We start from the raw sequence: 13,276 nt of genomic DNA, 5'->3' as shown, positions 1-13,276 counted from the left end.
TAAAGCATCTCGTCGACGTCTCTAGTGCTCCTACTGAACAAACTGCGTAAGTGGCGGTTAGTAAGAAAATCAACATTATGACTTTCTCCCATGTTTGACCTTTTCTGCCCATGTGCTACTCCTAATCCATTATATATGGAAACATTTCTATACATCTTTCTTGCATTCACAGCGCCAGATTTACACCTGGTGGCCAAAATAGGAATTTTTTTCAGCGTAAATATGTCCTTCATTAATGCATTAGAATATCTACCAAGTTTCTCTGTCATACAATAATTACACCCCACATTGGATCGCTGTAAGTAGCTGCACTTTAATAACAACCACTCAAAACCTTCGGGAACCAACCAAGGAGTTGTTGAATGCGTGCCACGTAGAATCGCTGCTATATTTTGATCCATAGGTGGGCCAGCTGATGGACTAAAATGCTGTTAAGCACGTGGTTATAATTTTTTGACATCAGTGTACAAATTAAGATGTACAAGTGCAACCAATAAATTCTGACGCGTGGTTGGCTGTAACAATTAATTTAGGGTTAATGTCTTACTGAAATTAATTTAAAAATGTAATCGTTTCACCCACTGTTCGTTTCGTATTCTCTGCGAATCACTCTGATTTATACGCAGTGTAGAGGGCAGTGAAACCTACCGAGATCCTTGCCGTAGGCCCGGTCCCTGATGGCGACGTTGCTGGCGCGCCCCTGTATGTGTGGGTTGGCCAGCACCTCCTTGACCGCGTCGTAGTCGCAAGCCACCACGGTCGGGTACGGCCCGAAGTAGAAGCCGAGCAGCTTGGTGTGGTAGCGCCGCGCCATGGCGTCCAGTGCCCGGTACGGGAACTTGAAGTTTTCCAGCCGCAGCTGCAGGTAATTTCCCCATACCGGAAGCCGCCACGCTGGACCTGTAGAAGATGTCAGTAAGTGTTGTTAGCCTCTCTTGTCATTTCCTAACACAGGACAGAGGGAAGACAGATGGTTCTAGGTCAGTCTGCAATTTCCGAGCGGTTAAGAGCAAATGCAGAAACACAACCTTCTAGTGAAGGTAGGTTGGTTGCTTGTATCAGCGCCAACATCCGTCACAGTGGAGATTTTGGGATTCGATAGGATGCTCGCAGCAGGATGTTCAAGGATCTCAGAGGTCTGATTAACCCTATTTAACTGCTATCAGACTAACTACTGCACTGAAGGCTAATTCTAAACATTAGAAAAAGCAAAAGATGCAACTGATTGCACAACGAAATTATGTCTGAGTGGTGAGAGCCAACAGAAATCAGTCACTAACAGCATTGCAAAGTACGAACTATGAGAGTGGCACTCCAAGAGAAGTAGATTGGTCGGGGGCTTATTCGAGGCTGTGAGCGACACGAGTTCGCTCACCAATCCACGGGCGCTTTACAGGCTTCATCCAATCTGATGACTGGCTCTACACCTCCAAGGCGCAACTGGCCAACCATATTCAGTTCCTCCCCTTGTCCTGAACGGTAGGTAAGCGATGTTTCTGCTGTTTACATTAACAAACTGCAAGTTTAGTAGTAACAGCGTTCAGCTGAAAGCTAAACGTCACTGCCCTTCCTCTTGCGGCCAGCAACAACACTGTTTTACATCAGTTGACCCCGTCCTGAAGCCTGTCGTGAGTGAGGACCGCTACTGTAACAATCTAACCTGCATAAACCCACTGACGTTGCGGTTCTCAGGGGCAAGTATCGAACTTGCTGCCTCTGCTAAGATGTGACTTTTTGTGATTATATTCCACTGTGACGCCTTACAACAGTGTCTAGGTGGTGGACGGAGTTACCATTTAATTCTCTGAAGTGAAACTTCTTCCCTAGGACAGCTGCCCAGAGCGTCTGCAATTCGGAGGGTCTCTGCATTGTGTCTCTGACTCAGTATTTTGGAGTCTCTCGCTGGCTTTCAATAGCTTTAAGCTTCACAATGTACAAATCAATGTATCGTCAATATTATTAGGAGCGACACGACAATCGGCGTCAGTATACCTGAAAATTCCGTCACTCTCGCGCTTCAAACTGGGTCATGGCGTGACACTGTCTTACAGTTCAACTTGTAGAAGGAACCTTGCCACAGCGATAAGAGCTCGTGTTATGTATGTGGCATAATGTTCTGTTGATCTCTCTGGCCGGGACAGGTGGGCTAAATAGTGATATTGACTCAACCTGTTCGTCCGTGAATGAGGTCCCTATCTCAATACAAGTGACCGAGCGAGGTGGCCCGTTAGTAAAGCGCTGGGCACATATTCAGCAGAACAGATGTTCAAATCCCCTCGGCCTCATGTAGGGCTCTCATGATTTCTCTAAATAACTTAAGGCGAAGGCCGGGATAGCGGCATTGAAAAGTACACGGCCGATTTACTTCTCTCATCCGGGATTGTGATCCGTTTTTAATAATATTGCCGTCGACGGGACACTATCTTCTAATCTTTATTCATCCTTTTTATTAGAAGCAGTGTCAAACAGAGAAGCCAGAAAATCTCAAACATCACATAACCACAAATTGAACAACAAACCGAGAAATGCAGTTCAACAAGACTTTAGATCACTCCTGCATGGAAACTACGTCTTCATACACTTAAATCAATTATCTGAGCTACTGGTCCGTCCGGAGTAGCTGCGCCATCAGCACAAAAAAAATGAAAGTTCGTTTTTACGATTCCAGCCGTAAAGGAACTCCTATTATACCGGTATTCATTCTGTTAGGATCACGAGCACTTAAGCTATACTGTTAGAATTTTCTAGGGAAACAGAGTAGAGACTGAATTCATTTCTGTATTGGGAACAGGTTCTTCTACATCTCTATCTATACTCGGCAAGCCATCTGACGGCGTCTGACAGAGGTTACGTCTGGTAGCGTTATCCGATCCCACTTCCCTCGTTCCATTTGCGAATGGCGCGTGGGAAAATTACTTCGGTAAATCTCCGTATTAGGGCTGATTTTTCGAGTTTTGTCGTTGTGGTCATTTTGTGGGACGTATGTAGGAGTAAGTAATATGTTGTTCGACTCTACCCAAAATGTACTATCTCCGAATTTCAATAGCAAACTTCTCTATGATACACAACGCCTCTCTTCTGGCGTCTGCAAGTGGAATTTGTTTAGCATCTCCGTAACGCTCTCGCACCGTCGAAGCGATCCCGTGCCAATAGCCAGAACTGCAGAATATGGGCAACGGAAAATCCGCGCCTACACCAACCGCTACTACTTTATTCTGCAAAAGTGACTGTGCTGTGTGTGTTGACGTATCGTTTATCGTAGGGCAGTATTTTTTCGAGGAGAGGAGTCGTGTGGTTCCTGTTACCTGTACTGTCATTGGTAAACTCTATTAGAGTCTTCTGCTCACCAGGGTCATTCCAGCCTTCCAAAAGAGGGGAAAAAATGATGAGTGTAATAAGAATATAAACAATGAACTAGAACTTTGGGTATTTTCTGAAATAAAAATACATAATTTTATCTATTTAAAGAAAATGTTTATCAATTGCCATGTCTGTGGGTGTAATTAGGTTCTTACAATAATTCATGAGGAAACTACATTTGTTTAAAGTTCGTCTGTGCGCTTTGCACTGTGCCTTAAGGGCAGATGTAGGGCGAAATTGAAAATTCGAATTTTTATACTGCATAATTTATTAGACTGATTCTTTAAGAGTAACATCACAAAGTTTCATAATAGAATTCTGGCTAAAAATATGTTTTAAAAAAATTTGTTTGGGCGTCTGCGCTTGCCTTGCTCCCTCATTCTACGCTGTGATTCATACCTTCCCTACGCTAGAAATTTTTTGCACGTTAAATTTTCGTTCACACAATCGAAACGAACTGCAGATTAGTCTAGAAGGCTGTAAGAAAGATTATCTTTGCTTGTTCCTTTGTTTACAACATTTTTTTAAATAGTACATGCTTTTTCATATATCAACTTGTTTTGCTGGACATGGGTCGTAACAGTGGACGCATATTCAAAAATGTGACAAAATGTCGATTTTCATGTATAGGCAATATTCTTTCACACAAACTTTCCACAGATGATGATCCTCAGCATTCCCTTTATGGCATATAGTGGCGCAAATATCTTCAAGCAGAATCCAGTGGAAAGCCATACAGCCACAAACAAGATTTGCCACTTACTGTTTCAGATTTATAAAAGCGACATTGAGGTACCTAGTTAATCTGGACTGCTGAAAAAAATCTCTACATGGAAAGACACAAAATAGAAATGAGAGCTACATCGTTCCTGTGAAACACAACTAGCTCTTTATTAACATGGAGTGTTGACTGCTATTGACAAGGGATTTCAGGTCGATTCCGTATTTCTGGACTCCCGGCAGCCTTTTGACACTGTACCACACAACCGGTTCGTAGTGAAATTGCGTGCTTATTGAATATCGTCTCAGTTATGAGACTGGATTTGTGATTTCCTGTCAGAGAGGTCACAGTTAGTAGTAAGTGACGGAAAGTCATCGAGTAAAACAGAAGCGATTTCCGGCGTTCCCCAAGGTAGTGTTAAAGGCTCTTTGCTGTTCCTTATCTAAATAAACGATTGGGAGACAATCTGAGCAGCTGTCTTCGGTTGTTTGCAGATGGCGTTGTCGTTTATCGACTGCTCCAATTACGAGTGTTGCTGAACTGAAGGCACTCCTTGCCCAACGCATTCTGAATGCGACACCCGAGAGACTTCTATCTGTTCTGAAACATGCCGATCCTCGATTTAAACTTCTAGCAGAAAACAGTAGACAACAATTTGAACATGTCTTGCGAAGGATTCGGGAGGACGACGGTTCAATCCCGCGTCCGGCTATCCTGATTTAGGTTTTTCGTGATTTCCCTAAATCGCTCCAGGCAAATGCCGGGATGGTTCCTTTGAAAGGGCACGGCCGACTTCCTTCCCCATCCTTCCCTAATTTGATGAGACCGATGACCTCGCTGTCTGGTCTCCTTCCCCAAGCAACCCAATCCTCTTGCGAAGGTCTCACTATAATTAGAAACCGACGTCATTTTGCTTTTGATGCGGTTTTGTTTCCCCAGGACAATTAAAAACCGAAGTTATTTTGCTTTCTATGCGATTTTTGGCCTCAGGACAGTTAAAAACATAATTTTCCCATCCGATGTGGTACGATCTTGCCGTGGTGGATGTGCTTACGTAACCAACAGTGCCACAAATGTTGACTTCCGAACTTGTGCAGTCATATACATTGAACAGTACTGATAATGTAATGTGCAACTCAAACCACACCAGTCGTATTGCGATTTGTCTTTCATTTGTAGCCGACCCTATTTACGTTAAGCCGCCTACAGCGCCATCTGTTGCTAAAATTTTCGTTAATATTTTTTTCCCATTACGTTTCCCCTTGCGGCAATAAGATGCTAATCAAATTTGACGTCATTCTGAACAGTGCTTCTCTTTCTACAGGGTTTTGAAACTGGAACTTTGATTCTGTACTCTGTGTTTATTTCTCGTAATTTATGTTCTATTCAACTGTATTATTTTTGCGCGTCTGCAGCATCCGTCGAACACTGTAGATAATGATGGGTAATCTGCCCGGTTGTTGCTTTACACTTGAGTGTTGTCTATCTCTACTAAAGACCGTCTGCGACTGAGGGCGCTGAGTTAAGTCTGTAATATCATTGTGAGAATCGAATTCTCTGCACGTGAAAGCTAATTATGAATGGGAACATAAATGACAGGATTATGAAAGTGGCAGTTCCACGCCAAATACGGGTTTGTACAAAATAACGAATGTAGTTTGACCGTAACCATCGAATTGTTGTTAAATATTCATAAATTGTGTAAAATATGTTTGGTGAGAAACTCACATTTTTACTAACTGCTCAATAACTAAAACTACTGTATAAATAAATAAATCAACCCTGAATTAACCCTATTTACTGTTGAGGTTTGATGAGGAAAAGCACCTAAGAATTTGTTTAGAAGTACACTGAAGTCGTCTGCACCTTACATGAAGTTATGTCTTGCAATGGGAGGAAACCAGAACGTGCGACGTAATGATGCTAACCCACTGGGGAGGGAACATCACGACACTGTCGGTAGCGTCACAAATGTTAAGAGGGCAGCCTCGGACGTCGAAAGGGTTGGGCATGAGAGTAAAGACGGCGAATGATGTGAGAGCGCTGCAGAAATATTGAGACACGTAACAGTTTGAGACAGAATACTGAGCCCATAAGGTAGTAGTTACTGTTAAATAAGGAAATTGCCGAGCAAGTTTTGTGGTATAAAAGTGGAGGACAGAGTGAAGTGATGTGGTGCATACTATGGTAAGGAGGTATGATAGCAGTTGGTGCGAAAAACTACAAACTGAAGACAATAAGTGATTACTCAAAAGAAATAATTATAGGCCTATCATTTCTTTTAATCACTTTCATTCGAAATAATTTCAAGGAAAGATAGGCGAACTCCAAGTGATTTCGCTCTCATCTTAAAGGTAACGCAGAGCAGATTATATGCATTTGTTGTGGAGTATCTCTTTAAAACGAAATACTCGGGAATTTCAGTGACCAGAATTAGAAGTGTACACGTAGCAGATTCTTTCAATGGCATTGCATAACAGACAGATGACATCATATGAGCAAAAGATAAAAAAATCTGTTTCTCAAATAAATGGTTAAAATTGACACTTAAAAAGTCACAGACAGATTAACAAAGTAACCTTACGTTATAACTGGCATCCCATACCAGGACAAATAAACCCAAGCACATTTTAAACCTTGCAGAACAAAATTTTCACTTTGCAGTGGAGTGTGTGCAATGTTTTGAAACTTCCCGACAGATTGTGAAACGTTCCTTTCGTCTGCCGTCGAAGCTTCCGTGGCGCCCAGCAAATCACTCTCAGGTTCGCAGCCAGAATCGACGCACTCTTGGCGACGCGTGGCACCCGAGCCAAATTACGGTATGTGTAAGTAGGCTGTTTAGGTTTTTTTTTTTTTTTGGTAAAGCCACGTAGTGCTCTGTATGAAAATCGCTGACTGCGCTGTATGCAGTCAGTGGCTGGTTGGACTTATTGTTGGAATATTCGCTTGTGTAGTGTTGGGCAGTTGGATGTGAACAGTGTGTAGCGTTGGGCAGTTGGAGGTGAGCCGCCAGCAGTGGTGGATGTGGGGAGAGAGATGCCCGAGTTTTGAGAGGTTACTATGAGTGGACGATCTGGACGTGTGTTCGTCAGAGAAAGGAAATTTGTAAGACTGTATGTCATGAACTGATATATATATATTATGACTTTGGAACACTATTAAGGTAAATACATTGTTTGTTCTCTATCAAAATCTTTCATTTGCTAACTATGCCTATCAGTAGTTAACGCCTTCAGTAGTTAGAATCTTTAATTTAGCTGGCAGCATTGGTCCTCGCTGTATTACAGTAGTTCGAGTAAGGAAGATTTTTGTAAGTGATTCATGAGAGGTATAGGTTACTGTTAGTCAGGACCATTCTTTTGTAGGGATTATTGAAAGTCAGATTGCGTTGCGCTAAAAATATTGTGTGTCAGTTTAGTGATGATCAGAATAAGTAAAGAGAGAACTGTCTGAGTACGTTGAGTTTTGCTCAGCTATTTGAAAATCAAATAACGTTTCTCCAGCACTGTCATTCATTACATAAAAAGGGGAAGTTACATATGTACTACACCCGAAAATCAAATAACGTAAGAGTTTTTCCAGCACTGTCATTCTTTACATAGAAAGGGAAGTTACATAGGCACTACACCGTGGATTTAGTATGAAATTTTTATGGCAGGTTCAGATTAATTATCTGCTCTGGTAGACTATCAGATCAATCAAAATAAGGGTTAGTAAACTCCCTTTCACTTGCGAAACAAGGTTAGTCTTTTCATTAATTCAATATCCATGATCAAAGTCCTCTAGGAATCCAACTGCATTGAAAGACTCCAAGGTTCTACCGTTGTAATGCATTACGTTCACCCATTCTGTACAGCCTCCAACTGACTCCTAACAACTTCCACCAATAGCCTCTACATAAAAAGACAGGAATATACTTAACCGCCAATAAGCGAAAAAACACAGAAACACTTCCCTCTCAAATTGCCAAAGAAACATGTATAGTTTACTAGCTGTACCTGGCCACACGTCGCTGTGACTGAGTGTGGTTAAATGGATCTCCTCTCCACGGCCTCCCCTTCTCTTTGTCAACCCCCCTCTCTTTGTACTTCGCCTCCTCTCCCCTCTCTCTGTCCATCCTCTCTCTCCCCTATCTCATTCCATCTCCTCCAGCCAGCACCTCCTTCCCGCTTTCTGTGTCAGTTTCCTCCCACCCCTCTCTCCGTCTCCTCTTCCCTCTCTCTCTGACCTTGAGCCTTGTTTATTGTTATTGCAAATTCAGTTTCTGAGTCCGAATGCGTAATACAGTATCGTTTAAAATTTGAAATAAACCTGTCACGAACTTTTAGAGATTTTTGCAAATCGTTTATTAGAGTACCGTGTAAAAATTTGTAATAAGTCGATCAAGCACTTTTTCAGATTTTTGGCAACACATCATCCACTTTATATATTACGTGCATATTTATATATTATAAAATACATAGACTACTGTCTGTCTTAAAGTTCGTTCGAGTATCGGGTAAAATATTAAGTAAAACTGTCTAGAACATTTCCACATTTCGCTTTATATATTATATATTTGTTTATATACTATATACATTTATAAAATAGGTGTATAAAAACCACACGTATTTGAATGCAACGTTTTGTCAAAATTTCAAGTTAATTGACTGATTATTTTTCAGGTTTTGTAGCCACAAATATTTTTAAATACAGGGTGACTCAGTAGGAAAGGTACATGCTTTAACGGGTGATACTACTGGTGATTCTGAACAAAAAACTTCTAATAAACATATGCGCTTTTCTTAACCGTCTCATGGTAAACCAATGAAAACAGCTAGGAACGGGAAAGGTGCGGGTGTCGGTAAATTAAGATACTGTTATGTCATGGTTTGTTTAATTGTGTACGTTTCCTCACAGAAGATGTTCAAACAGTCCACCGTCAACTTCAATGCGTGTTACTGCTCTTGTATACAGGTGTTGTGTCGCCGATCGGAGCTCAGTTTTGCATTCTTTTACCTGGGAACAAGCATGTAAAATACGAGCAAGAAGTTCCTCTCTTGTGTCCACTCTCCACTTGTAGACATCGCCCTTCAGCCACCCCCACAAACAGTAATCGAATGTGGTAAGATCGGGTGACATCGGTGGCCAAGCAATGACTCCACGCCGGCCGGGGTGGCCGAGCGGTTCTAGGCGCTATAGTCTGGAACCGCGCGACCACTACGGTAGCAGGTTCGAATCCTGCCTCGGGCATGGATGTGTGTGACGTCCTTAGGTTAGTTAGGTTTAAGTAGTTCTAAGTTCTAGGAGACTGATGACCTCAGATGTTAAGTCCCATAGTGCTCAGAGCCATTTGAACTACACTCCTGGAAATTGAAATAAGAACACTGTGAACTCATTGTCCCAGGAAGGGGAAACTTTATTGACACATTCCTGGGGTCAGATACATCACATGATCACACTGACAGAACCACAGGCACATAGACACAGGCAACAGAGCATGCACAATGTCGGCACTAGTACAGTGTATATCCACCTTCCGCAGCAATGCAGGCTGCTATTCTCCCATGGAGACGATCGTAGAGATGCTGGATGTAGTCCGGTGGAACGGCTTGCCATGCCATTTCCACCTGGCGCCTCAGTTGGACCAGCGTTCGTGCTGGACGTGCAGACCGCGTGAGACGACGCTTCATCCAGTCCCAAACATGCTCAATGGGGAACAGATTCGGAGATCATGCTGGCCAGGGTAGTTGACTTACACCTTCTAGAGCACGTTGGGTGGCACGGGATACATGCGGACGTGCATTGTCCTGTTGGAACAGCAAGTTCCCTTGCCGGTCTAGGAATGGTAGAACGATGGGTTCGATGACGGTTTGGATGTACCGTGCACTATTCAGTGTCCCCTCGACGATCACCAGTGTTGTACGGCCAGTGTAGGAGATCGCTCCCCACACCATGATGCCGGGTGTTGGCCCTGTGTGCCTCGGTCGTATGCAGTCCCGATTGTGGCGCACACCTGCACGGCGCCAAACACGCATACGACCATCATTGGCACCAAGGCAGAAGCGACTCTCATCGCTGAAGACGACACGTCTCCATTCGTCCCTCCATTCACGCCTGTCGCGACACCACTGGAGGCGGGCTGCACGATGTTGGGGCGTGAGCGGAAGACGGCCTAACGGTGTGCGGGACCGTAGCCCAGCTTCATGGAGACGGTTGCGAATGGTCCTCGCCGATACCCCAGGAGCAACAGTGTCCCTAATTTGCTGGGAAGTGGCGGTGCGGTCCCCTACGGCACTGCGTAGGATCCTACGGTCTTGGCGTGCATCCGTGCGTCGCTGCGGTCCGGTCCCAGGTCGACGGGCACGTGCACCTTCCGCCGACCACTGGCGACAACATCGATGTACTGTGGAGACCTCACGCCCCACGTGTTGAGCAATTCGGCGGTACGTCCACCCGGCCTCCCGCATGCCCACTGTACGCCCTCGCTCAAAGTCCGTCAACTGCACATACGGTTCACGTCCACGCTGTCGCGGCATGCTACCAGTGTTAAAGACTGCGATGGAGCTCCGTATGCCACGGCAAACTGGCTGACACTGACGGGGGCGGTGCACAAATGCTGCGCAGCTAGCGCCATTCGACGGCCAACACCGCGGTTCCTGGTGTGTCCGCTGTGCCGTGCGTGTGATCATTGCTTGTACAGCCCTCTCGCAGTGTCCGGAGCAAGTATGGTGGGTCTGACACACCGGTGTCAATGTGTTCTTTTTTCCATTTCCAGGAGTGTATTTGACCATAATGACTTGGTGCTGGGACTATTAGAGATAACACCAGAACTCAAGAACGTGTGTAGGGTCGTCGCGGTAGATATATTTTATGGCCTGGCCATTGATTCATAATACTGCATTCGTCCGGCCACTGGCTAAAATCTCGCGCACAAGTTACCCACAGCTGAGACAGTCTTTCGTCGGTGGTATCCACCTGACGGCTTGTCGGGTAAGTGGGTGAAATCACCTGGTGGATCTTGCAAAGGTGTTCGGGTGTGTAACATACCTCCTGTTGACAGCCACATACCACACGACTTGTGCGTCAGAGTCTAGTAATGCATGGCTTACAGTTTAAGTAGTTCTAAGTTCTAGGGGTGATGACCTCAGAAGTTAAGTCCCATAGTGCTCAGAGCCATTTTGAACCAATGACTCCACGGCGGCCGATCCAACGACCAGGATACGTTGTGTTGGGATACTGTGTCACTGGCAATACGGAATGTGTAGGAGCTCCGTCATGCTGAAAGTACATACGAGCTCTTGTTGCCAAGGGGATATTCTCCACGTATTCTGGTAACACATTTTGTAAAAACTCAAGATACCTTGTCCCAGTAAGACGGTTATCTAAAACAACTGGACCGATGAGTTGGTCATCAATAATACCGCACCACACGTTGACTGAGAAACGTCGTTGAAAGGTCGTTTCCACAGTAGCGCGCACATTTTCAATTGCCCATACATGAAAGTTGCGCGTGGTGTTGATTCCGTTGCGGGAAAATGTTGACTCATCAGTGAACAGAATACGTGGAATTAATCGCTCATTGGCAATGATCCATTGACAGAATTCAAGCTGGGCCTCAGCATCTCATTCATGCAGATGTTGTTCACACTGCCGATGAAAGTGACGGACTGCGCGGTCCCTCCCACCGGAAGTTCGAGTCCTCCCTCGGGCATGGGTGGGTGTGTTGTTCTTAGTATAGTTTAGTTTAAGTAGTGTATAAGTATAGGGACCGATGACCTCAGCAGTTTGGAATTCACACACATTTGAACATTTTTTTTGATGAAAGGGATACGGACCGTGCTCATGTACTGTGCGTATGACTCGTGTTTGTGGAATACCAAGTTGGGCAGCAATTCTTCTAGAGCTAGTAGAAGGGCTGCGTTCCACTACTTGAAGAATGTTCTCAACTTCATTAAGAGTTTGTTGTACGGGACATTCAGAGACAACATTTAAGCTCGGAAGCGGACCACGCTCACGCAATCGGTGAAACACCCTGCTAAACACCTTGCTATCTGGCAATCTGCGATTCGGAAATAGTTCTTGGTATACTCGCACAGCAGCTCTGGAATTCCCATTGGACAACCCATAGACAAACACCATGTCAGCATACTTTGCATGTGCGAAGATCCGTATCATTTTCACTATACAAAATTGTATTCGTTGTTCACGAACAACACTGTAGTACCGTGCACTTCGACAAGCATTATCGGACTGAGACTTGAGGTAAACAACTGCACCATGCGCAAGTGAACTGCGTACTGACACTAACATTGCTTTCGAACATTAGAGGAATGCTTTGCCTATTCATCTATATTAACCTACAATTTTCCAGAGTTAGAGGAAGCTGACATTAATCACACCAAAGAGATATTCTGCGCAAGTTATTCTATATCCCCCTAAAGTCACCCAGCGACAGCACTTTCCCATACACGTCAGTGTCATTAGCAAAAAGCTGCAGATTGATTCTCACCTTATGCGACAAATCGTTTATGTATATGAAGAACAACAGCGATAGAATGTCTGCAATTACGTATTTGGGAACCAGTCTTACGCGTGTTATTTCGATTTGCAGGTCTTTACGCATGACGAACAGTTGAACGAGTGACAACATCAGCCAATTCGTCAGAGAATTGTGAAAGGTTATCTTTTCAGCAGATTCCTTACGACTGCAGAGAAACATTGCACCTGGGCGCGTTCTCCTCTTTCATTTACTCACCCGGCGGGAAGTTGGCAGGCTTGGAGCACTCGGCCCACAACAGGCTCAGGAAAAGTCCCAGCGCCAGCGCTGCCAACACCACGGCGAAGAGTACCATTTTGACTCCCCAGCTTGCAGCGGCGATGTGCTCTTATTGAGAGTAGGCGCGCGAGATAGCTCCCCACCATCTCGCTTACATACGTAACGCGCAACAACCGCGCCCTCCACAAATGACTCGCGACGTATGTGCAGAACCTCTTAAATACGAGAAATGTACCACTTTGGCTGACGCAGACCTTTTCACAGGCTATGAAACTGTCTAAGTTCTTTAGAAACTGGATGAGCCACCTTTTTCCCTATTTCGTGGGCGGTGACGTAGTCGGGGTCGGATTGTGAAGTCTAATCGAAATTAAATTTCGACTGCGTAGCTTCACAATTTAGAAGAAATTAAAAGTGTTTCGGCGGGAGCTGACGTCCTG

The 13,276-nt window shown here is 44.5% G+C and overlaps 1 protein-coding gene across 1 annotated transcript in view; it reads right to left on the bottom strand.

Moving 5' to 3' along the window:
* Nucleotides 1-12,915, bottom strand: part of LOC126484842 (probable cytochrome P450 304a1) — a 101,590-nt gene extending 88,675 nt beyond the window's left edge. The window contains exons 1-2 of the mRNA XM_050108437.1: nucleotides 12,819-12,915; nucleotides 649-900 (exon numbers count right to left, since the gene is read on the bottom strand). Coding sequence (XP_049964394.1) covers nucleotides 649-900; nucleotides 12,819-12,915 — 349 coding nt within the window. The remainder of the gene's footprint in view (nucleotides 1-648; nucleotides 901-12,818) is intronic.
* Nucleotides 12,916-13,276: the final 361 nt, after the last annotated feature.

This window comes from Schistocerca serialis, chromosome 6, assembly GCF_023864345.2.
Source record: "Schistocerca serialis cubense isolate TAMUIC-IGC-003099 chromosome 6, iqSchSeri2.2, whole genome shotgun sequence".
NCBI lineage: Eukaryota > Metazoa > Arthropoda > Insecta > Orthoptera > Acrididae > Schistocerca > Schistocerca serialis.
Note: the sequence above shows the minus strand (reverse complement) of the source record. Positions and strands in the feature narration are given on the sequence as shown.